The 23,496-nt window shown below is 51.1% G+C and overlaps 9 protein-coding genes across 9 annotated transcripts; 5 read left to right on the forward strand and 4 right to left on the reverse strand.

Annotated features, from left to right (window-relative positions):
• Positions 1-593: 593 nt before the first annotated feature.
• Positions 594-4,150, reverse strand: HER10_EVM0003915 (uncharacterized protein; the record flags this gene model as incomplete). Its single annotated transcript, XM_035473576.1, has 3 exons — positions 594-1,861; positions 2,036-2,070; positions 4,047-4,150. The coding sequence occupies 3 exons, from the start codon at positions 4,148-4,150 to the stop codon at positions 594-596; spliced, it is 1,407 nt and encodes a 468-aa protein (XP_035326737.1).
• A 3,298-nt stretch (positions 4,151-7,448) lies between these two features.
• Positions 7,449-8,874, reverse strand: HER10_EVM0004671 (TfdA family Taurine catabolism dioxygenase TauD; the record flags this gene model as incomplete). Its single annotated transcript, XM_035474307.1, has 4 exons — positions 7,449-7,641; positions 7,692-7,997; positions 8,049-8,535; positions 8,601-8,874. The coding sequence occupies 4 exons, from the start codon at positions 8,872-8,874 to the stop codon at positions 7,449-7,451; spliced, it is 1,260 nt and encodes a 419-aa protein (XP_035326802.1).
• A 2,006-nt stretch (positions 8,875-10,880) lies between these two features.
• Positions 10,881-12,314, forward strand: HER10_EVM0008917 (serine carboxypeptidase; the record flags this gene model as incomplete). The annotated part of the gene is made up of 1 exon (XM_035478422.1): positions 10,881-12,314. One exon carries the CDS (start codon positions 10,881-10,883, stop codon positions 12,312-12,314), a length of 1,434 nt encoding a protein of 477 aa, XP_035327105.1.
• Positions 12,315-12,900: 586 nt separating this feature from the next.
• Positions 12,901-14,480, forward strand: HER10_EVM0003813 (serine carboxypeptidase; the record flags this gene model as incomplete). Its single annotated transcript, XM_035473477.1, has 3 exons — positions 12,901-12,943; positions 13,012-13,672; positions 13,730-14,480. 3 exons carry the CDS (start codon positions 12,901-12,903, stop codon positions 14,478-14,480), a joined length of 1,455 nt encoding a protein of 484 aa, XP_035326732.1.
• Positions 14,481-14,505: 25 nt separating this feature from the next.
• On the forward strand, positions 14,506-15,072 carry HER10_EVM0012947 (serine carboxypeptidase; the record flags this gene model as incomplete). The annotated part of the gene is made up of 1 exon (XM_035482321.1): positions 14,506-15,072. The coding sequence occupies one exon, from the start codon at positions 14,506-14,508 to the stop codon at positions 15,070-15,072; it is 567 nt and encodes a 188-aa protein (XP_035327435.1).
• A 1,367-nt stretch (positions 15,073-16,439) lies between these two features.
• Positions 16,440-17,705, forward strand: HER10_EVM0011740 (SWIM zinc finger protein; the record flags this gene model as incomplete). Its single annotated transcript, XM_035481163.1, has 3 exons — positions 16,440-17,121; positions 17,178-17,607; positions 17,665-17,705. The coding sequence occupies exons 1-3, from the start codon at positions 16,669-16,671 to the stop codon at positions 17,703-17,705; spliced, it is 924 nt and encodes a 307-aa protein (XP_035327336.1). The 5' UTR covers positions 16,440-16,668.
• Positions 17,706-18,524: 819 nt separating this feature from the next.
• HER10_EVM0007745 (uncharacterized protein) lies at positions 18,525-20,164 on the reverse strand. Its single transcript, XM_035477290.1, has 3 exons — positions 19,776-20,164; positions 19,378-19,713; positions 18,525-19,218 (listed from the first exon to the last, which is right to left on the reverse strand). The coding sequence occupies exons 1-3, from the start codon at positions 20,019-20,021 to the stop codon at positions 19,117-19,119; spliced, it is 684 nt and encodes a 227-aa protein (XP_035327014.1). The 5' UTR covers positions 20,022-20,164; the 3' UTR covers positions 18,525-19,116.
• A 673-nt stretch (positions 20,165-20,837) lies between these two features.
• HER10_EVM0003477 (uncharacterized protein) lies at positions 20,838-21,736 on the reverse strand (the record flags this gene model as incomplete). The annotated part of the gene is made up of 2 exons (XM_035473152.1): positions 20,838-21,511; positions 21,577-21,736. 2 exons carry the CDS (start codon positions 21,734-21,736, stop codon positions 20,838-20,840), a joined length of 834 nt encoding a protein of 277 aa, XP_035326705.1.
• Positions 21,737-22,719: 983 nt separating this feature from the next.
• Positions 22,720-23,182, forward strand: HER10_EVM0009358 (uncharacterized protein; the record flags this gene model as incomplete). Its single annotated transcript, XM_035478848.1, has 3 exons — positions 22,720-22,766; positions 22,825-23,026; positions 23,081-23,182. 3 exons carry the CDS (start codon positions 22,720-22,722, stop codon positions 23,180-23,182), a joined length of 351 nt encoding a protein of 116 aa, XP_035327149.1.
• Positions 23,183-23,496: the final 314 nt, after the last annotated feature.

Here is a 23,496-nt window from a genome sequence, read left to right on the forward strand (position 1 = left end):
TGAATAAATCAAATATTCGAAGGGCCTGGCCTAATCAGTGACGAGGGGCAACAGCGGATCGAGGAGTAAGCCAAAGTCAAACGCAACGCAAAGTATCATGCAGGATCCAGTGTTGAGTGGGCGAGTATTAGAAATCTGGTCTCCACAGAGCCGCCCAGGCGCAATAATGAGATCAACTTTCGGACATTTTCGTCCGGTTCCTTGGGCCGCTGAGTTTCGGTGGGTATGGCCAAGCTCACCGAGTCTCACCGGCCACTGTTGGTTTCCACACCAAAATGGATCAACGCAGAAAAGAGACGACATGACGTACATTGTAGTCCACTTATCCGCAAATCTGCGACTGATTGCTTGGCCCAAACAGCGGACCAAGCCAATTCGCGAATATTCCACTACTCCAGCCCTCCACGTCTTATCAAGAACACAATCAACGTTACACACGTATACATCGTTAAGTTCCCACAATGAAAACATTCTTGAACGTTTCATCATGATTTGGATGGGCCCATAATCGGCTTGTCCTCTTCACACCAATCTCCTATAAGGTTGTTCGCCTCCAACTTGTGATCTTCTCTCATCTTCCCCCCCTTCGCTAATCAATTCCCAGCTAAAACCTTCAACCTCGGAAGAAGAGGCCCATCTTTTGGCCGTTGCTCGTTCCCTAGAATAAGGTCACGAATACAATCCAATTGCTTCTGCCTCTCTGAATCACCCGCATCTCTGCACCACCCCTCTAGCTTTTTCTTCTGTCTCTCAAACTGCGCCATCGTTGCCATGTCCGTGTCGACGTGACACCCGATCGACATAAGCAAGAGCCTCCGCGACGAGTCGTGGATCTCGTCGCGAAGCATCTTGTCTGCTTGCTGCGAGCCCTGCGCGTAGCGACAGTCGGCCAAAACGGCACATGCTTTTCCGAAATGGGACTTTGCATCTTGGATGTCTGCATGTTTGGAGTTTGGCGAAGACTCTCGCTCCAAGAGGTACGCCTCGGCGCGGTCGTAGCATTGCTCTGCCATATCGCGCACACCGGTTGCAAGTTCTGCTTCAGACGCGACGAGGACGCAGTAGCCTAGGATGAAGTGGCCGAATTGAACAATCAGCTTTGGGTCATCTGAGTAAGAGCACTGTACGTGTGTGTATCGCTCCAGTGCCATGTTCAAGATTTTGGGATCCGTCTGTTGTTCATCTTTTGCCTTTTTGGCGTTCAGCACGAAAATCAGGTAAATCATCACCAAACTCCATCTGCCCAGGACTTTGAGCACGTTGGCTTGGAGATCATCGCAAATGCGTTCCATACAGGCTTTGAATTCTGGGAACAGAGTGTTTGTGAGGAGTTGATCTACTCTCTGTGCTAATTGGACAAACTCATGGTCTCTCGGTAAGATGGCCTTCGAGGATGTCACCAAGCAGCGCGCCAACTCGTTGATGGCTGCAGTATCCGATGATTGGTTGAATGAGCTTAGAATGCCGATTGGTACCGCGGGGTGAAATGACTTTAACAGCTCGTTAACATGGTCATTCATTCGCGACTTAACCGCAACTGATGGATTGTTCACAAGGCAACCTCTCAGATGACTTTCATGTTTAAGCTCCTTCTGAAGCGTGCGGTAAATCGCGAGGTGGTCGTCTGTTGGGGTGCAGTCGTCCCACGCCATAGTCGGCGGCCGCCCTGGGACGAGTTTCGAGAGTATCAACGTCGCTAATGTCACAATCTCTTTGCAAAGCATGTCAGGGGTCATGCCAGTTTCTTTCTGGTTTAATTCAAATGGTGACCTGTATCCGTACGTGGCTGGTGTCGGCGGGAGGGTTCCTGGGCGTGGGGTATCGACATACGTCGTCGAGCGCGTGTCAAAGACTCGATGACCTTCGTGAGGAGACGACGCTGGCGTGAGTGCCGGCGAGAAGAAAGCGGGCGCTTCGATTGGAGAAGTAGGGCTTGAGATATCGCTGGGAGGTGCGGCTGCAAGATTCGACCCTGGATCAATGTCTCTGGGTAGCGGTGCCTCAAAGGGCTTGCGCTTCTTGTTTTTCCCGATACCCCAGGTCTTGAACCGTCCTTTGTACATGCGCTCTCTGTACACGTTTCCCTTAGTATTGTACAGGTTTCAAAGCCCTGACACAACTGAAGACAATCTTACGTCGCATAGAATCCATGTCTTTTAAGTCAAACCCCCCACTTCCCGGCACCCCCCTGTTTCTGGCACCCACAAAAACGATGGGATCACAACCCAACCTCCTCATTACTATTAACTATTGATCCTCAACCACACCCACTACAATACAACTGCCAGCCTCACTAGGGCATTCAGAGTCGCTGGATTCAGCCGTAATAACCTCCTTTTCACCCGCTTCGATTTGAGCCCGATGGATATCCCTGATGTTCGCAAACTTCGTGTTGGGATCGATCTGAACAGTCTTCCTCTTCCTAACTGCAGCGTTGGTAACTTGAGCCCTCAGGTGAGCCAGCTGCTGCTGGGCAGCTGCCAGTTGCCAGGCCTGCTCTGTGAAGCCTTTTTTCACCTTCCTGAACAGCAGCCGTTGAGTGCTGGTATCATTGTCGAGTTGGGTGTATAAGTGCAGTTGACCGCTGAGCTCTGCCAGCTTCCTGGGTGTCGACCAGACCACTGCAGAGGAAGCAGAATCCCATGGCTCAACAGGGGTAGTTTGTTGACCATTATGGCATCGCTTTTTGCCCCGACTGGTTGGTTTGGGTGTGGTGGGCAGCAGAAGGCTCAGGTAATACCATAGGGTTCATCAGGGGCTTAACCATCGCTACAGGGTGTAGACCAGTCCACTTCCAACCACTTCTGATGTTCGAGACTGATAGACCAGCAAGTCGAGCCTTCTGGTAACAGTCCAGGAAGTTCCTTTTACCTATAATGGTAGAGTCGTTCCATTGAGACAAGTAACCGAGCTCCTTCCGATAGGCTGACTTAACAGGGCTGAAGACAGACTGGTCAAGTGGCTGGAGGACATGAGAGGAGTGTGGTGGTAAGAACAGTAAATGGATATTGTTAATATAGCAATTCCACATGAAGTCTGTCGTCGTATGACTCCCATGCCCATCCACAATCAACAGTCGAGCCTCGCCCTCAGCCTCGGGCATAGTCTGTGGGATAAACACCTTCTCTAACCATTCAATGGCAGTTAAGTCTGTAGTCCAGCCATTATCTGTTGCTGTAAACTCCCACCCATCGTATGGAACCAGATGTAATGGAAACCACTGTTGTTGGACCGTCTTCCCTTGAAAATGATAAGAGGACGAAGTGCCCTACCCAAGGCTGAGATACACTCAATGATAGAGACCCATGCCCTCGACCCAGGTTGTTTCTTGCGAACAGACGTCGTCTCAGCCATGCCCAGCACTAACCCATTAGCTCCTGACCCTCGAGGATGCCAGTCTCATCCATATTATATCTGTTGGCTGGTTTGATGTCCTTGATCTCAGGGATAGCAAGGAACTTAAACCAGTTCCTAATGACCTCAGTAGATGCCCCATTAACGCGTCTAGAATCGATGGAACGACTTCTCTGAACCTTAATGATAGGGTTCCTTCTCACGAAGGCATAGATCCAGCCTTTTCCTAATGGTTTGGTATCCCCAGCAGCAGCCAGAACTCGCTCTGCGAATTCCTTCACCTGTTGGTGCGTTGGTGCGAGGCCCAGCGAAGCCTGAATGCGAACCCATTGTGCCAGCTTACTCTCCTGGTCAGGAGACAGCCTCTGCCAGTCAGCAAAAGCCACTTTCCTAGTCTGAAGTCTGACCACCTTGGAGACGTAGTTGGAGGGTTGATCGTGGTATCCCACTCCAATGAGGCTCTCTTTTGACTCTTGCCGTTTGAGATGTCCTCGAGAGCCTGACGAAGCTGATCTTCGGTATATTGAGGCATTAGATATAGAAGAAGGTATGTGCAAAAAATGAGCCCATTTGGACTCGAATTGAAAATGTTGTGATAAAAGGAGGTTGGGGGTGGGCATTGCGTTGTGGTGGATTTTCGCGTTTTTGTGGGTGCCAGAAACAGGGGGGTGCCGGGAAGTGGGGGGTTTGACTTATATAGCTCATCTTTGATGTGCTTAAGGGTTCTGGTGGTATATAATTTGGTGATGAGGGGCCTGTGCTTCTCCCATTGCTCGGCAGTCGGCTGTTCAGGCATTGCGACGGCGGTCAAGTCGACCCGTCCGGACGAACTATCGGCGATGGTAGTCGGCGTACAGTGGCACCGGTCAATGTGACGAGAACTCGGAAGGCGGGGGCAGCGAGGGAGGGGAAAGCGGTCTGCCGTAAAGCTACATGTATGCAAACAGTTTGCGGCACAACGGACATCGGCATGGATTGATTTATGAATTGTGCGATGGGTTTGCATGTTGATGGCGTTTGCCAACGAACTCGCTGACAGCTACAGGTGAGATTCCGTCATGCCGACCAATTGTAATGAGACGATGTTACAAGGATGGATCAGATGCATCCCAATTTGACCAGTCATAACAAAGTACCATGCATAATTAATGGGGTCTAACTTTCTGACTTTGCCGTAAAGGGCTCAACACCACGAATTTGGTTCCTGGCGAACCAAGTGCGCACCATCTCGAAAGGCAACCTTTGGTGTGAGGCATGCCGAGAATGGGCTATCCGGCTATCTCGTAGTCTCTGTCTTGACAGTGAGGCAATCTGGTTTGCACTTTTGACGTAAGCATGACTGGCCTCTGTGACTTTCATTCGTCCAACTTTATGCAACGGTGAACTGGCAAGTTGTGCAATGCTCAGATAGACCGATCAGCGAAGGACTACTTGAGCCTCATCATCACGTGCACCCTCAATAACTCCATCGCAGGAAACTCTCGACGGGTGATGCCTGCTATATGCAAATAGATCTGAGAGAACGAAATTGCATTACACTTTTTGGAATAGGTAATTTTGGGCAGTCTCAATGACACAAGTGGTCATACCATCATTAGGTCCATTAATCATTTTCGTAAGATTAATGATCAATACAAACGATTGGTCCCTTGGCGAATAGCGAAGTTTTGATTGTCATAATGGATGTTCACTAGCTAACGTCAGCGGCTCATGAGAAATAAAGGCATGGCGGCCTACACGCATTTTTCACTTGCCTTTAACTTGAATAAAGGCTCGGCAGGTACGGATTAATAACTCGAAGTTCAACATTTGCTCAGACGAAATAAGAATAATCTCATTAGCCCCGTTCTACTAGCAAGACTTATAAACTAGCTCAAGCCTACTCAAGAAGGTTTTCATCTCTTGAGACCGTGTAAGAAGATCCAAGTTAGATAAACGTCGAATTGATATCTCTTCAATTTTAGCAAGAGCCTTCCTAGTGTATTAGATAGAGCATTGCGTTGCCAGATACAGGCCAGTTCTGTGTATGATTAGAGTTTGATGCCATATGAGGACATCAAGCTTTTGGGTTGAGAAGGGGTGATCCAACTACAGCTGAAAAGGTAATGGGTGGTTTGGGTTTGTAGCAACACTTACAGTCAAATTTCGCTTAAGCAGTGCTATTTCTAACAACCAACAAAAAAGAGCGTATAGCAGACTTGGAAGCAACGCCAGATACGATAAGTTTGCTATTCCAATGGAAGGAAGGACAAAAAGTTGGTTCAATTGCCAGTGTTTGACACAACACCCCGTCCCAGATGTCACAGCCATGCGGTCTGATTAGATGCATGGTCTTGTGAACTCAACTCGGCTGATACACTCAATGACATACATCGTCACGGCTTCGGCGAACCAATTGGACGGGTTTTGCTTTTTTTGTTGAGACATCCAACGAGTGTTATCAAGTGCAAATTGATCATCTCTTCATATCATCTATGGCAATACAATGATCTATCTCATTGCTCTGGATTGAGTGGAATTGGGATCTTTCTAGCCACGTACTTACTCCTGGTCGCGGCTACAGCGCGTTATTGTCTGGGCTTCAATGTGAAACTCCACAACTTGATACAATCTATTCATTTGAAAATGCTTGTTTCACGATATCCATGTGTGCTTTCTGCGTACTTAACTTGTAAAATATACCAGGCTCGACTTCGCCAACCTCTAACTTGCTAATAATCTTGATGAGCTCTGCTCACCTGCTTCAGATTAATTGTAGCCGCATATGCGAAAGGAAGCAGACTGTATATCGCGCGCGCAAACATCGCGTTGAGCCATGCTTGACTTTGCCTAGGCCAAGATACTGGGCGATTGACTACCTACCTCACCTGAGGCTGTGATCTGCATCATCTAGCTGACGCGGCAGTGCAGTACATTTGCACCTTGCGGACATCCATCAAGCTATTAATAGAGCCAATCTCAGTCAAAAGATAGGTTGATGTCGTCGGCTAGTAATCATGCCCGAAGCCTCCCGACCTATTCCCTCCAACAGACCTGAGCCAATCGTTGGCCCAGCTTGCCTAGTCTGCGAAGTTGTGTAGATCCAAATAATCGACCCTTGTTTAGCGGAAGCTAGCAACAGTTGACGATGATTCGAACGATACACCTTGCCGAACTTGGCAATACCCAAAGACCATACTAAAGCTGCTGTGCTACATGCATGGGGATAGGGGTCACGGACTTACGCATCCAGCCCTGGTCGTCAGCAACATACGTACGTGCGGTCGTCGTCCTGACTAGTGCATCTAATAGTTTGGCAAGTCGGCGGAGTGAAGACGCACCCCCGCAATGGGACGGATGCCGGGGTGCCGTCCGGGTAGCGGTGGCAGGTTCCGGCGAGCCGGCCGATCGTCTTGTGGGGTGCTCTCGGGATGCAACGTGCGGAAAGGCCCACGGCGGAGCAAATGCGAGCGCCAAGCCTTGCCGGGCTAGTCCAAGACGAGCTGCCTTCTTTGGTGAGAATCGCCTTTTCTAGTCAATTGCAGTGGTTGCAGAACATCGTCATGTCTATTTCTGGGCAACTGCGGCTGGGAAACGGTTTCTGATCGTTTGGTGGTCTTGCACCGGCGGAACCCCTGCTCGGCTTCGCCCGTTCCGCCGCCCGTTCCGCAAATACTGCCCACGATGATTAAAGAGTCAGTCGCTCGCATTTGGCTTGGTGAATATGGAACCCAACTGATTACTACTTGAGTATTGTAGACTACCTCGTCCATGTATCCTCCAACATTAGCGCGCCCACTTCACGACATCTTCCACACTAATTACAACTTTTCTGTGTCTAATGTGCGGAAGTTGTCACCTTTATCCTACTCGCAAGTCAACGGCTTCAACCTGCGCACCTCTATCGTCTTGCGAGTATTGCGTTTTTTGATGGGTTTCCCGGCAAACTTCTCAGATATCAGTCAAACAGGAACTGCCCAAGACCCTCATGCAAGAGATTTGCAGAGCAGATAACATAACAAGGTATGGTCAAGTTCTTCAAAGTTTCGTTGTCCAAATACACTAGTTCTGATTTGAGGTGCCACGCTAAAGACTGTGAGGTTCCCAACGTCGCATCATGAAGTCGGCGTTGCCTTCTCGTCAGGTTTGAACTCTCCTCGACTGGCACTGCGAATCTGTGGCTCTAGGGGAAACACAGACTTCTCCGGAGTGACTCCCAAGTACACACGATCCCACCGCTCCCGCAAGGCATCCGGCGTCGTCCATGCGTGCTCAGGATCCCGAAGCCATAGCCGGATTAAATGCCGTCTATCTACGTCAGCTTGCGAACACCTATTTAGACACCGTACACGACTTACTGCTTTTCCTCAGAATCTATGAACCCTCCACGGGCATGAAATATGCTCAGATTGTTGGCATACTGAATGTCGCCTTGATGAAAGTCCAAGTGGGCGGCATATTTCTCGGCGAGGAAGTGTAGGGCGTCAAGAGCCTCGGCCTGCGCTTCGGTGATGGGGGGTATGTCGGATGACCGTGGCAAACCCCAGTAGCCCGTGAAGCTGCGTCTGGCATATTGAATGATCAAGCGCTCGGGCTTACCGTCTACTGCTGGCTGGTGATGAAGCAAGGGCCTGGTGCTATATGATCTACCGTCCTTTCCGAACCTTCGTAAGGGGTCAGCAGCAAATCAGTTCTCTTTCCCAGTAACAACTTACTCGTCGGCATTCCAAGGCTCAGCCAAGGTGCGAACCAAATCGGGTCTTGTCCTAGCCAGCTCGTTGTACACGTGCCAACTGCTCGAGAGGTAGCTCTGACCACCTTCAGCGGCTTCGCCGAGTGCAAAGAGCGCAATAACATCACCCGAGTCGGTGTGAAAGACTTGCTTGTCAGTCGTGTAGGCCGGTGCCCCAATCTTGTGGGGATCGACTATCTTAGTAAGGTCTTTAATGTGTGCCAAAACAACGTCTGCCGGCTGGCCTAGGAACTGATTGTCTTGTCTACCACGGATCGGAGCTACGTGACAAGAGATTCCGGCGTAGATGATGACGTTTTCTTCGCGGGTGTACTTTGTGACTGGAACACCACGGATGACCTTGATGCCATGCCCGTTGTGAATTTCGTCCGAGATCTTACGCAGAGTTTTGTGAAGGTGTGGTAAGGGGAATGTCTCCTGGCTGATGTCTCCAAGTGGCCTTTCCGAGGCTGTGCTTGAGATTAGAAGATGCGCTGAGGTCTCATGTGACATGCTGATGAAATGATACACGTACATTTGAAGTGTCCGAGAGCATCATCAATTTCCTTTTTATCAGCGTCTGTCAAGACGTAGTTCCAGTCGTAGTGCTCAGCCAAGGTATTCCCATCCCATACCAACTTCGACTCTAGTTTTTGCGGGAACCCTGTAGGTAAAGACTTGTCAAGATTCTCCTGCTCTTGGCGTCGCTGTGTTCTTGCGATGAAACTGCCGTAATTGGGGGCATATCCGATATCCGGTTGGCCTGGAGGGCCTGCGTAGAATGGGGCTTGAACAGCAGCCGCGGCCATTGTGATGATTTCTTGGACTTGATCTGATAAAGTACTGATGGTAACTGCTCATGGCGGCAAAAGAGAGGAATCAGAGGTGTTTATATCGTCCCCTACTGACTTCGACTGATTCATCAGACGACGTCTTGACTAAAACGTTCTGCTGTGGAGACCATGGGATGACGAATTCAAGCGGAAGCCTCATCCGAGGAGAACTCCTGGAAAACATTACGCTGCTCCGGCAATAGAAACCAATCACTGCATTTGGATTCGGTGAATCAGAATTGCATTTGTAAGATGTTCCCTCTTTCTACGGACGCATTGAGAAAATGCAACAATCCCTAAAGCTCACTGGCCAGTAAGTAGTCTACTCGGTTTGCCCATCTTGCGCCGAGAAGGCGTCATGCCGCATCAATTGTCTTTCTGCGGGGTACTCTGAAATGCGATTTGACGGCGTCATCCTCACGGGAATGTCGCCATTGAAAGTCAGAATCTCGGCCAGACGGACAGTGTCAAGGGAATTAGTAACCGACGTCTCACGGCATATCCTAAGACAACCCGGGCACAACAAGGCTCTGCCCGAACACCTGCCGCGTGTCCACTTCTTCCTTCCTATACCCCGCCCGGCTTTTCTCTCCGCCTCTCCGCCTCCGGGGGGAGGCACCCCACACCGTTGATTTTTCACTCCGGGGAGTTCGGACATGGCCCCACTTGGATCGTTAGGTGCAGGTCACGCGTCCTAGCTCCGATCACTCCGAACGTTCCGAAACATGCGGTAACTGTCCCCTGTTAGTAAGGATTAATATGGTGGCGGCAGTTCATTTGGCCTAGACAATGTGCTAGAATACATGCATTTCCGTCTCAATGAAAGCAAAATGATTGATCCAGTGACAGTATGCCTCGACTCCGAGCAGGAGCTGCCGTCACATTAACATGACAATAAACAGCGCTAGCTTCGGTCAGCCTTCGAGAAATTTCTTGAGGCACTTCTGCACAAAACCAGGTAGTTGACGAGGGGATTGAGACCCTGATTGCACATCCAACCGCAATTAATGATAGGAACCTTCCCTCAACAACGGTGCATTCAAAGCGGGAATCGTCCATGGCATCATTGCTTTCATTGGCCAACTCTTCGCGTTGCGCAAACTAAGAGTGCACTGGTTCTCCATTTGAGCCTTGGCCGTCACCGGTGTTCCTATCGACCCCGCATCCCAGCCCCTGCTACTTGTAGCTCAACCAATTCGGCTCCCGAAAAGAGTCGATACGACTGTCTTGGCGGTGCGACTTGCCCAAGCATCAAAAAGATAATGATTCACTGGCGTAGAGTGCATCCAAGTAGGAAGGTGCTGACGAGCGGGGAAGATCTAATGATATATAATAAAGCTGTGCCAGGTGTCACTACATGATGACTCCGAGAACAGAAGCCACTTTCTTTGTGGCTACTTTCATTCTGGACCTCGTCCTGTTTCGGCATTTTCGTAATGAGGAATGAACTGGCATTCATCGCCCTTGCGGCAGCACTCACTCCGCACTCACTCGCTCAATTTCCACCCACACCTCAGGGGGTTACGGTCTTAAAGTCGAAATTCAATGAAGGCATTCAAATTAGTTACAAAGAGGCAAGATGGAAGCAAGCAAATTAGGGGGCAGAAGCGCTGACTTGATCCATGTATCTAGCCCGGTCTGTGCGAGGAAACTGAAGGCGTGAAATCTTATGCTGGATACATCAAGCTTCCGCCGGGGACCCTCGAGGGGATTGGCCAAGAGCAAGATTTTGAAATTAACACATTCTTCTGGTTCTTTGAGGCTAAGGAGGATCCAGAGAACGCACCGCTCTCTATATGGATGAATGGCGGTCCCGGCAGCTCTTCGATGCCTGGACTGTTCAATGAGAATGGACCATGCTATATCAATGCGGACTCAAACTCGACGAGGCCCAGTGAGTGGTCTTGGAACAACAAAGGTAAGACACATCTCCACAATCAATTAAGATCTGATTCATTGCTCAAACACTCTTTTTAGTCAACATGTTGTACATCGATCAGCCAGTTCAGGTCGGCTTCTCCTATGACTCACTACGAAACGTGACCAGGAACCTCCTCGGAAGCACCCGGACTCTGAACGCCTCATCCCCAATCCCAGCGCAGAATGCCACTTTCCAGACTGGCACATTGGCCAGCGGCGGAAGGAACACGACGAGCTTTGGTAGTCGCAATGCAGCTATTGCCCTATGGCACTTCTCGCAGGTCTGGTTTCAGGAGTTTCCGGGGTACCACCCCAACGATGACCGCATCAGCATTGCAACGCAGTCCTACGGTGGCCGGTATGGACCCGCCTTTGCCGCCTACTTTCAGGAGCAGAACGAAAAGATCGCGAACGGCACCTGGGATGGTACCGAAGGCGAGAAATACATCTTGAACCTGGACACTCTCCTGATCGTCAACGGGTGCATTGACCGCCAAGTGCAGTGGCCCTCATACCCGGAGATGGCGTTCAACAACACGTATGGCATACAAACGGTCAATGAGACGGTATACCAGGGCATGATCGATGCTTACTATGCGGAAGGAGGCTGCCGTGACAGGATTGATGCCTGTCGTGGAATCTCTGCAGTATATGACCCAGATAACATTGGCATCAATACGACCGTGAACAGTGTCTGTCAAGATGCGGAAACATACTGCACGGAGAATGTTCGCGACCCCTATCTCGATGTCTCGGGTCGCGATTACTACGACGTAACACAGATCGACCCAACGCTGTTCCCGCCCCCCTTCACAGCCGGATATCTGAACCAGCCCTACGTTCAATCTGCCCTCGGGGTTCCCTTGAACTGGACAGGTAGCTCGAGTGCATCGTCCTCCGCCTTCCGCAGTATCGGAGACTACCCCCGGCCAGGCTGGATCGAAGATATCGCCTACCTCCTCCACAGCGGCATCAAGGTCTCTCTCATGTTCGGCGACCGCGACTTTGCGTGCAATTGGATCGGCGGAGAGCAAGTGGCGCTGGCGATTCCCTGGGCAGACCAGGAGAATTTTGCCAATGCAGGCTACGAGCCACTGCAGACCAATGCCACTTATGAAGGCGGCCAAGTTCGGCAATATGGCAACTTATCATTCATCCGAGTCTACCAGGCCGGACACGCCGTGCCATCGTATCAGCCGGAATCCGCGTACCAAATATTTAATCGCGCTCTTTTCAACAAGGACATTGCGACAGGCCTTATTGATACCGCCACGAACCTGACTTATGCCACCGAGGGGCCTGCGGATACATTCGGTATCAAGAACGAGATTCCGCCTCAGTACGAAGATTTCTGTTATGTTCTTGACCCTAGCACCTGCAGCGACGAGCAGGTTGATGCTCTACGGAACGGGACGGGCATCATCAAAGATTACATCATGATTGAGCCGGCTTCTCAGCAAGGAACTGCAATTGGATTAAAAGCAAGGGACATGTGAGTTGAACCTTGGGATGTTAGTTGAAGAGCCGATGCTGATAATTTCAATTTCTTTAGTCTCGATTAAGCCTAGAGCACGACTGGTGGCGAAGTCATTGAAATCGACACAAAACTGATCAATGACAGACAAGGATGGCTCGTTTTCTGTAGCACTGAACCTTATGATAGAATCTTCAGATCATGGGAAATCCCCATGTTAGTTATGGCCGTCAAATTAGTGGTGAAGATTCTTAGTAGCCGCTATACAAGCAGGGAAGCCATAACAAGAGAAGTTCTGCCAAATTTCTACAGACATTCATATTATTCACCTCCTCCAGCATTAGAGAAGAACCTTAGGATCATTCCTTCGGGATTTTCTCGGGTATCGTGCTGGTCTCTTGCTCAGACATCTTCAACACACTGTGCTGGTGAGACGAATCCGCTTATGTAATCTCAATAATTATTTCCGGCCATGATTGTCTGAGTTCTCGAAGCGCCCCAACTTGTCTGTGTTGCCAACGCGTGCAATCTAATTTCTCAGGCAGCAACAGGACAACAACCTTATGCGCGATTGCTAACATCTGGAGGGTTGATTTTGAACATATAGTATGTCAGCGCGTTTGTCACAGCGCCAATCCCTCGCGTGTCGCGGTTCGTGATCTATCCCCTGCCAGAAAGACTCTCGGCCTACAGTCCTGACTCAACGCCGTCGCCCATAGAGTGTACTAGGAAGAAGAGAAAGTGCAACAAGGAAATCCCATGCGCAAGGTGCAGTCGTCTAGGGCTCCATTGCGATCGCGAAGTCGTCCATCTGAGGCGCAATGCCGTTCGACATAGTGCCGAGATTGGGTTTCTCGAGACTTTGCGCAGCACGCTTCAGAGCACCGATCCCGCTTCGGCGAGGAGGGCAGCCGATTTGGTGGCAGCTAGACTGGAGGATCTACGGTCGGGCTCGGGGCAACTTACTGAGAGCACGCAAACAGCGAATCTTGTTGAGCCCGGGAGTGGGCTAGAAGATGACTCTGGACAAGACGAAGTCACAGGGTCACAATCTAAAACTCGCAGTTCGCTCACGGTGACTGCGTTAGAGCACATGGCGTGGGGTAGAAGCTATGGAAACTGCTACCCTCATCTACACTGCAACTGTCATCAAAGAAGAGATCCCACCATCACAACTTCAACAACAGGTCTATCGCCGCCCCTCGGATTACCTGATCACACTGCTCCATCTCTTGCCCTTCTCCCTGAGAGAGCCACAGCCGAGATACTCATCTCATTTCACCTTGAGCACATCGCATGGCACCACAACTCCTTACACTGCCCGACGTTTCTGCAGCAGTGCACCACATTCTGGGCAACCGGCGTATACGACCAGCCACAGTGGCTTGCGCTGTATAGCGCGGTGCTCTCCTCGTCGCTCCTGAGTTGGCAGAATAGCTGGAAACATCGCGATGCATATCCGCTCACCCTACCGGGCTGTTCGCCTCAAGATTTGTTCAACTTCATGGTCGACACTCTCTACAAAGCTCATTTCCTGCAGAATGTTTCAATCTACTCCATCCAAGCCATCGTCATTTCAACCGAGGTAGCTCACAATCTTGGCCTCAGTCAACTTAATGCTACCTTGTTCAGCGCTGCGATACGAATCGCCGAGTGCCTGGGAATACACAAGATCACCAAATGCAGCCTCGAATTGCAGACTCCAGATGAAATATGGGATGATATCCTGCAAAGAGAAGTCGGTCGTAGGGTCTGGCTCCAGATGGTCATCCAAGACCACTTTGCAATCCCCTTTACCGACTCATACGGCATTAACCCGTCTCACTACTCCACTTCTTTCCCCAGAAATGCCAACGATACAGACTTGATAGAAGCCCCAGAGGAGGTTTTGACCGTAAGCACGTATACTCGTGTGCTGGGTGGCATCGCGCAGCTGATGCCGGAGCTCGCGGATGGTATGGGACCCTTGAGAGCCCAGAAGCCAGCAAGAGAGCAGTATGCCCATGTTCTCAGGATGGACCAAAAGATGAGAGAGAAGGTTCAATCAATACCACGTTTTCTTCTGCAGAAGGATGAGCTGCTCGAGGGTCAGTGTGTCTGGCTTGGGGTTGCGCGTCAGAGTCTAGCCATTACCGCCGCTGAAAAGGTTCGACCACACCCTAACGAACCCTCAGATACATCACGGTGATGCTAATTTACCCCGCCAGATTGTCATGATCCATCGGCCGTTCCTCTTCCTCTCATTCCAATCTGACTCCTACGTCCACACACGTCGTACCTGCGTCGCAGCAGCAGTCACCATCCTACGCGAACACAAAAGCATCGTGGAGTCAGGCGAAGTCTCGCTCTGGACTCACGTCGCCTTCAGCATCACCGCTGCCATCATCCTTTCGTTCGAGGTCATTTGCGATCAGAGCAAGGAAAGAGACAGCCGACAAGAAGGTTACCTCGACGCGATTCGCGACGCGCGAGAGCACCTCCTGGGCCGGACAACTAGTGACATCCTAGCACACCGTGGCGTGGTGCTTATTGATGCCATCTTCTCCGAGGTGGGAGGCATAGAGTCGTTTTCTGATCGGACGCTTGCTGCCAGGCCTGATGCTATCAACTTTGAGGAGATTGCGGCTAGGTTCAAGACTGATTGGTTTATACTTGATTGTTCTACGGCTGGTCTCGGGCAATTTGACGTTCCGGAAGACCATTTCACCATGTCTGGCAATCCCTCTGAAGATTTCGATGATTGGTTCCAGCAGATATTTCACTCGACCATAGTTGAATAAAGTCCGGTTCACATGGAAAGGACTTCACTTCTCTGCATCATTGAACGGCATCTCTCTACCCACACTTCACGATGCTCTAAGATTGAGGTTATCGGCTAGGCATTCGTGTGTTGGCATCCCAGGATCAATCGAGATACTAGGCAGGTATCTGATAGACATTGACAAATAAGTTGCACACGATGTCTACGTTCTTATCCTCAAACCTTTGAGGGAAGCATCAAGTGGTCAAGCGTGTAACCTTATTTTCTGCGGCAGATTTGCATGGGCTCAAGCGGCTCGGCTTTCACCAAAGCCACCACATTCCTGACTGCCGCGTTGCAGGAAGTGATCTGAACTTGACTGCGTTATGTGAGGCTAGGCGGCGACTTGAGTGCGTTGCGTGTCCAGCGAGTCTCATAAGAGAGCAGCGTCAACTTATCGGGTTCAAACTCAAGAAGACGATGATTTGCAGTCCATCATCGCCTTAGAGCATCCCCTTTACAACAAATGCCACCCTTTACCTCCCTGCAGATGAGCATGAACATAGCGTTGGCCGTCTCAGTTCGCGTCGTCTGCTCAGTGGCCGCTGCGTATGATGGGTCCCTGGTAGGGCCTCTTAACATAATAATGTCCTATCAGAGGTACTTGGAGACACGGCCACAACGGCCGTCAATAGCTGCGCGACATTCCTAGAGGCTCTTCTCGTCCTGCCCTTCACCGGCATCTTCACTAACAAGAGAGGGTGCAAAATGGAAATTCACGCGACAGCCATTGCCGACATGAAGGGGCCGTTGTCGCTGGCGCAAATTGTCAACACTGGAATTGATCGCCGGGCGTGCGTCTGATCATTGCAATCAGCGTGGGGCTGGAGCAGGCTTCTGCGGGACGCCTAAGTGGCGGAGACGACTGCACCATCTGCCCGATATTTGGCACTGGGTGTGTGTTTCTCGTGCTGGGCCGCTGGTTCCGTTCAGTCGTTGCCACTTCGCGGAATACTCTGACCTGGCTACATGTCTATTTCGAGGAGGTCGAGCCAAAGGATCGAACCCCCAAAGAAATGAATTTCCTCTTTGACGAATAGTGAATGGTGCGCAGCCATGAGGAGGAAGAGTTGAAACCTGTTGTGAACACATTCCGACGACATCTCATCAAGATGAAGCAATGTCCCAAGACTGAATCTCCCGTCAGGGCTCCTCCCGAATCGGTCAGCGCACAGTCACCTGACTTGGGCCGAATGCCAATCACATGATCTCGTGTGCTGGGCGTGTGGCACCCAAGGTCCGTGCGTGTCGTCATCGAGGTTCTCCCCCGCCGCCGTCCATTTGGGGGTGGGAAGTTAAAGTACCTATTGCTTGAGGTATCTACCTAATAGGTAGGACAAGGGCGGCCGCTCTTGCCACTGAGGTCAATAAGGTTATTGTCAATCAAGGTGATAATCACCAAAGTTTGCGAAGCTTCGCATTATTTCAGAATTCTCCTCGCAACCTTTTTCATTTCGACCTAGCTTAATTCAAAAGCAGCGATTTGTCTGCGAGCGACTCCTGACCCCCGTTCACTGAGAAGTGCCCCTGATCAACGCCCGTTGTGTGCACGCTTTCGCCACACCGATAGATCTCAATGGCGGGACCCCGCGCCTCGATGTCGACGGCTGCGACCCGCTCCGTCTCCAGCCGCTCTAAGCCTACCGGAAGCTCCACAACGAAGTTGGCAACGGCGACGCCCTCGCCAGCGCGCAAACGAAAAGCCGATACCTCTGACGATGCATTATCCCTATCCCCGTCGTCTCGCAAAGCGAAGAAGCCGAGGACGGTCGGCGCGAGTACCGGCGAGAAGCGACTTCGCCGATACCGATCGAAACCACCTCAAAGCTTCCACGAAGTGTACCATCGAGCAACAACACAGCGTTTCTACGTTCTCGAGCGGCGGCGATGCGGTACCCCGGATGCGCCCGAGGAGGAGGTTGAGTTGACTGGCTCTACTGGTAATGTATACACCGTCAAGATTGGCCAGACCCCGTCGTGTAGTTGCCCGCACTCCATGAAGGGAAATCAATGCAAACACTGGCTTTATGTACGTTCTTCCTCAGATCTGTTCCATCTCTGCTGCATAATGCTAATCATGGCTAGGTTATGTCGCGAGTCCTCCGCGCCAAATTCGAACACACATACCAACTGGCCTTGGTTCCCAGCGAACTCGAGGAGATCTTCGACAAGGCTCCGCCCATCGATTCCCAAGCCGACGGGTCCAAGGACAAAATTCGCAAGCCCATCGACGGCGACTGCCCCATCTGCTTCTGCGAGCTCGAATCTGATAACAAAGAGACGATTGTGTGGTGTCGCGCAGCTTGCGGCCAAAACATACACAAGGAATGTTTCGAGACGTGGGCTGCAACAAAACGTCGCGGCAGCTATGGATCAGGCGATGTGACTTGCCCATACTGCCGCAGTATATGGCAGGGCGATGACGATATGATCAAGAATATCAAAAAAGGCGGCAAGATCACACGTGAGGGATACGTCAATGTGGCTGAGCAACTTGGTATCAGCACTCAAAGAGGTATGGGTGTACCTTTGTGGCGCGTCGCTTTTCAAGGTTGCTGACCCATGATCACAGATTATAGTACCTATTCTAGATGGTGGAGAGGAAGTTATTAGGACGGTTTTACTCGCGACCGTCACATAAAACAAGAGAGACGTTATCACGTTGATGCATAGCGCCTCATCTAGTCATGTCCACTTTTGGAGGTCCTGCATTGACGTGCATCGTATGGTTATCTTTTCCATGCATTGTCCTGTGATGGGAGATTTCTATCACGGACACATTGCAGGCTCCATTCGAACAATCATAGGATGATTGACACGGGTGGCTGTCCCATGAATTAGTTCCCTTGCCACGGAGTCATCTTCAGCAAGGGCTTACCCTTGGAAAGTCAATCAGGTATAACACCTTCCTCGTCATGGCATGAGCATAATATCGCTTGACAGCCTTGATCTGCGGTGCCGCTGACCTTCAGCATAGTGAGCTTCTCCTGCGCCCAGCACCTAGACTCGGCGGTATTATTGATCTTGTTCCACTTCGATCGGCCTCAACCTGCCTCGCTCGTGTCCACTTTCAAATTGCTTATAATGAGCAAGCGCTTTCCCCGGACCTTGTCCCTGAAGTAGCAGCGTTTCATGCTCCAGACTTTCAGTGAACGAGAAATATATCTATCTACGTACCCCAAGCTCTGTCAGCTGTCAGCACGGTCGTGCTCCTTGCAGCCGGGGCTGCGACATTGTGGCCATGGCGATGATGTAAGTATGGAATTGATGAGCTCAAGTTGGGCGCGCACTTTGGAATTGACAACTGGTGCTTAGCTCGGCCTTAATTCTAATCATGTAAAGTGGACATGACATGCAAGATAAGAGTAGCGGCTCCTTCATTCAGTTTAAAGAACCACATAGACTTCGCAGATGGCTCTTGGTGGCTCTGGGGTGCTGTAACAAGACCTTGACAAGTGAATCCATGAGTCATAGCTGGTCATTGAGAACGTGCAGGGTCCTTTAGAGGGGTTACAACCAGATCTAGCGACTTGTAGTCCGAGTGTCCAGCTATCCTGGTGTCAGGTGAAGCGACTACCAAGCATCAACGGCTTGTGTCGTGAGCTACCACATGACCAATACAGAAGCAAACTTTTTTGATAACAAATAAATGTCCACAATAGTTGCCACTCCATTCGAAAGCATGAGCCCCATCATGTCTTCAATCGAAGATATCGGACTCATATTAGGCAAATGCAACGTAGTTTTCGCCCTTCCATAGCGCTATACATGGTGCGACAAGTTTGGTTCTCTATGTGCTGCCGCCGACTAAGCCGCTTACAATGGAGTGACCAGGGTCTCATTCACCGTTAGTTACTATTGTGTGCTGCAAGCTCGATTTGATTTCCAAGTAAAGTCAAGCACTCGGATGGCTTAATCGGGGTATAAGACACTTTGCGAATCCCCGGGTGATGCAGGCCAGACAGCTTGGGGCAAAGACACCTGATCTTCGTGTATGTTTGCTACCTTAGAGTTACATGCATTTTCACTGTTTCTCTCGCTCGGCCTTCAGTTTCTGGTCCTCTTCCTCCGTCTTGGGAACCTTAACAAATGCCGGTACAGTGACAGCGTTGAGCTTGCGTAATGCCTGCAAAAGTCAGCGAACGTCACCTCACAGTGCGATACCGCCTACCCAAAAGGGCCGCCACAACGAGACTCGGCAAAAGACGGCAAAGCTTGCCTGGCCGAGTAGCCCCAGCAGGGTCTTGGTGGCATTGGAAACAGAGACATTGAAAGCATTACGTACCTGAGAGAATGCTCCCTCGGGAAGATCATTGTTCCACTTGTCGTTGACCTTGATGATTTTGCCATCGTCGCCGACCTGAATCTGCACGACACTCTCCATGGTCTGCTCGGTCTTGATGCCCTTGACCGTGTAGCTGTTCTTCAGCTCGAGCTCGATGGGGTTACCCGCCGACGTGACGGTGTGCGACTGGATCCTGATGGGGTTGAACAGCGCCGGAAGGCCGTACCACTGGGCGGCGAACTTGTCGTACCCCTCTGCGACGGTGATGTTGTCCTGAAACGTAGCCGTCTTGGACCACAAAGATAGGTGCTTCAGGGTAGGGTTACCCTCAAAGAGCTTTGGAGGATGATTAGCCGGAGGTTAGGGAAATGCTCACGTAGGGCGAGGGTGATACATACATCTAGCACGCTGCCGACCAGGACCTTCTGCTGCTGCGACAGTGATACCCCAGACTTTTGGACAATATCGCTGTTCTTAATGCCGATGGACTCAAAGGTGGGCGCGTCGGCCCCAGCGTTAGCCTGGACCTTTGCCGTTTCGGAGGGAGTGCCGGACGCCATGTTTCTCTGGACAGACTTTGCAAAGGACTTGGTCTCGGGGTGGGTTGCGATCTTCCTTGCGATGTGACGAGCTGTTGAGTTCATGGGAATGATAGGAGCAGGATTGGTAGGGATGATAGCATATGAGATATTCGAGAGGACTTATGAGGTTTTGTGAGGTTTTGTGAGGTTTCGTTAACTCTGGGTTGGAACCGTTGGTCATCAAAGACACGTCCGGCGCATATTCGTCGCGTCACTGGGCTGACGTGACGAAGGGATGATGATGAGCGCTGACGTCATGACTCGGATCCGGGGGCAATGCTCCGCGCATTCGCTTCTGATATAGCAGTCTCGATCGGGGTTGGTTATTGCTAAAAAAGGGACGTGTCTGTCTGCTTGAAGCTTTGTCCTCCGCGTTCGTGCCGACCATCCCGTCTCCGCGTCCCGGGTGCACCCCCGGCGTCGGGATCCACTTTATGTCCGACAGTTTTCCGGCGCCATCCGGTTCCTCCGTAGCATCCCGTTCGGCACTGGCCATCAATCGTGCCATCGCTTTTGAAATCCCTACTGTCAATCAAGCATTCAAGAACAAAGACCAGAATCCACCATAGTGGGGCGATAAAACAAGTATAAGTATGTAGTACGTCAATTTATTAAGGCCCGTTGCGCGGCGAGTGTCGTAATATGTCCGTCTCTGGAAAAGCTATATACAGTCAAGAATATGTGTGTGTGAAGAAGAAAATGCCAATGGGTATCCAGAATCCTCTCATCCCTCATTAACCAATTCGCGCCGCGACACACCGGGCGAGGATGTCGAAGAAGCCCTGCGCCAAACCCCGTCATGTAGTAGTAGTATTGTTGTTGTGTATCACCGCAGGTGATGATAGTTTGCCCGTCCGTATTCGCCGTGATGCAAGCACCTTATTTGAACTCGCCCTTGCCGTGGCAGCGGGTGAGGGGGATCCAGCTCTGCTTCTTGCTGCAGACGGTAATGGCGCCGGAGACCCAGCTGACGCCCTCGTAAGAGCCCTCGTCGTGGGTGTCAGCCATCCAGGTACCGGTCTGGCGCAGGGAGCCGATGCAGCCCTGGAAGAAGCGGCCGTAGCGGCGGGTGGTCCAGGGGGTGGTGATGACGACGCCGGTGTAGCCCTCACCGACGTTGCCGCGAATGAGGTTGCCGGATTGGGTGGTCCAGGTGCGGGTGAGGCTGATGCCGATGTTAGGGGCGGCAGCGCCTGTGCCACGGCTGATGGCGTCAACGATCATGCTCTTGGTGCCGGTGAGGGTGAGGCCGGCCGAGAGTGAGACCGAGTTGGCAATGGAGTAGGACTTGGAGACCGTGAGGTCCATGCCGCCGCGGGGCCCGATAACAACAGGGGACATTTGCACGTCCCAATCGACGAAACGCTCAGTCTTGTCGATGATAGTGGAGGTGGTGTAGGCGCAGTCGCGCTTCTCGTGGACTGAGGGGTCGTACTCGAGCGCGGACATGTTGGCGGCGGACTCGATCCAGTCATGGTCGATCTCCGGGGCCTCGCTGAGGATGCCTTCGTCATCGAGGAGCTTGTACCAGTCCTCTGTCTTGATGATTTTCTCTGCAAGATCGAGGTCAGCACGTGGCACAGAGTTTAAGAGTGATCGTAAGTGGAGGAAGGCTTACCCTCGCCGTTGGTCAGGAGAACAATCTCGTTGTCGGTTACTCTGTGGTCGGGAGTCCATGTGGTGAGATTGATGCCACGCTCGTGGAGCGGGACCGAAAAGAAAGGAGCGGCGTTGACGGCCGAGGCCATTAGAAGAGTGATGAAATTGGAGGAAACCATTTTGAACGGCTGATGATGTGTGAGATCTGGAGGCGAGAGAGGAGAGGAAAAAGCTGATGAGGATGAAAGACTGGATATTGCCAAGGGGACCTGGGAGATTCTCACGACTTTATACACTGGTGTTCAAGATCATCGAGGTATCTCGATAACTGATAACAATCACCTCGAGACGTGATCTACAATTTGCCGTTGAATTACACCGCGCTGCGAGCGGCGTTCATCTGAAAGTTGGGGTTCCCCTCCCATGCGTCTTCCTTCTTTCGGACGACAACGTTTACCTTGCGAGTCATGGTAGCAGACCCTCATCCATGGGTACATTAACCCAACCCGCCTCGTATCAAGAAATGTAGATTTTCTCCGGCCGAGTACCTCTCAGGGTAACCCGCTGCAATCGTGCGCATGTGCCCTCGTTTCACCGTCTGAGTGGGTAAAGATCGGCCCCGTTTCGTCGGAACCAGACACCGACAGATGGGCGCCGCCCCAGACAAATCCCCATCGTCACCGCAACTACTTGCCTTATCAAGCATAGGAAGTTCCATATTTGCACGATTCAGCGCCCTGTCACGGGGGAGAGAGCTTGATGGCCTGGTCATGTTATCAATCTCTTTTGCGGGTAAAGTTGGATATCTAGTCCTCGCTGAAATTCACACCGAAAGTCGCACGCGAGAGAAAGTGGTCATTCGACGCGTCCTCGGCCGCCGAGCTCATCTCTTGTCGAGTAATGCACATTCAATAGTGCAGTGTCCAATAGATTGGGGCCTCCTGGATGAGGCAGTGGATGAGGCAAGATACGAAGATAGCGAGCTTCTCCTTCGAGCCGGCCATCGTACAAGTATTTCAACTTCCCGTCGTCTCGTCCCAATCTACCCACAAATCAACCTTCTACATCTCATCTTTACCACGTTTTCACAATATTTGCCCCCTCTCCTCATAATCGCCAAAGCTCCTAGAAGCACGTCCCAAAAGCACCTTACTCGTTCAAGATGCAGCTCTCATCCATTCTCCTCTCCGTTGGCCTCATGGCTGCCAGGTAAGCCTTGTCCTAAATCTATCTCGGTTCTACATAGATACTGACGATCTTTTCCTAGTGCTAACGCAAAACTCCACAATGCCGGTGTCTGCGTGACAAACAGACAAGAGATGCCCGTCGGCGGCACTGGCTGGAGTGTGAGCTACACCTGGAGCAAGAAGTACGAGATCTTGCCTGATGCGACCAAGTGCGCTTGCAACTACTACAAGAATCGCAATACCGGAAACAAGCAATGGGACAAGTGCCCCGACTGCACCTTTGTAAGTCGTCTTCTACCGCGCTAAGTAGATCGTAGTCTAATATCATGATTCTAGGACGGCTTCCAGTGCAACTCTGCTGGCTGGCATATTGGAGGCGATGAGCTGAACTACTACTGCAGCAAGAAGTGCGGCGCCCAGGGCTCCGAGGCCAACTAATCTCTTGCCATTACTGCTTTCGAATTTTTTTGCTGGGACGATGACGGACGAACATTGAGATACCACGTTTTTATTCATGGCTGCACATACTTGATTACCATGAGGTTGGGCTGGGACTCGCTTCGAAAGTAGATACCTATTGACATTAGTACATATTCTGATAACTATAATTCACTATTCCTCAAACTTCAATTTCTATGATCCAGTGTCTCCGTGTGTTTCTTGACCGGGCCGCAGAGGGTTCAGCCCACGCGGCATTTGTAGAGTGGAATTAAGACGTTTGTCCGCACGCACAGGCCTCAACGTTGTTTGAC

Source organism: Colletotrichum scovillei, assembly GCF_011075155.1.
Source record: "Colletotrichum scovillei strain TJNH1 chromosome Unknown Contig00011, whole genome shotgun sequence".
NCBI classification, from domain to species: domain Eukaryota; kingdom Fungi; phylum Ascomycota; class Sordariomycetes; order Glomerellales; family Glomerellaceae; genus Colletotrichum; species Colletotrichum scovillei.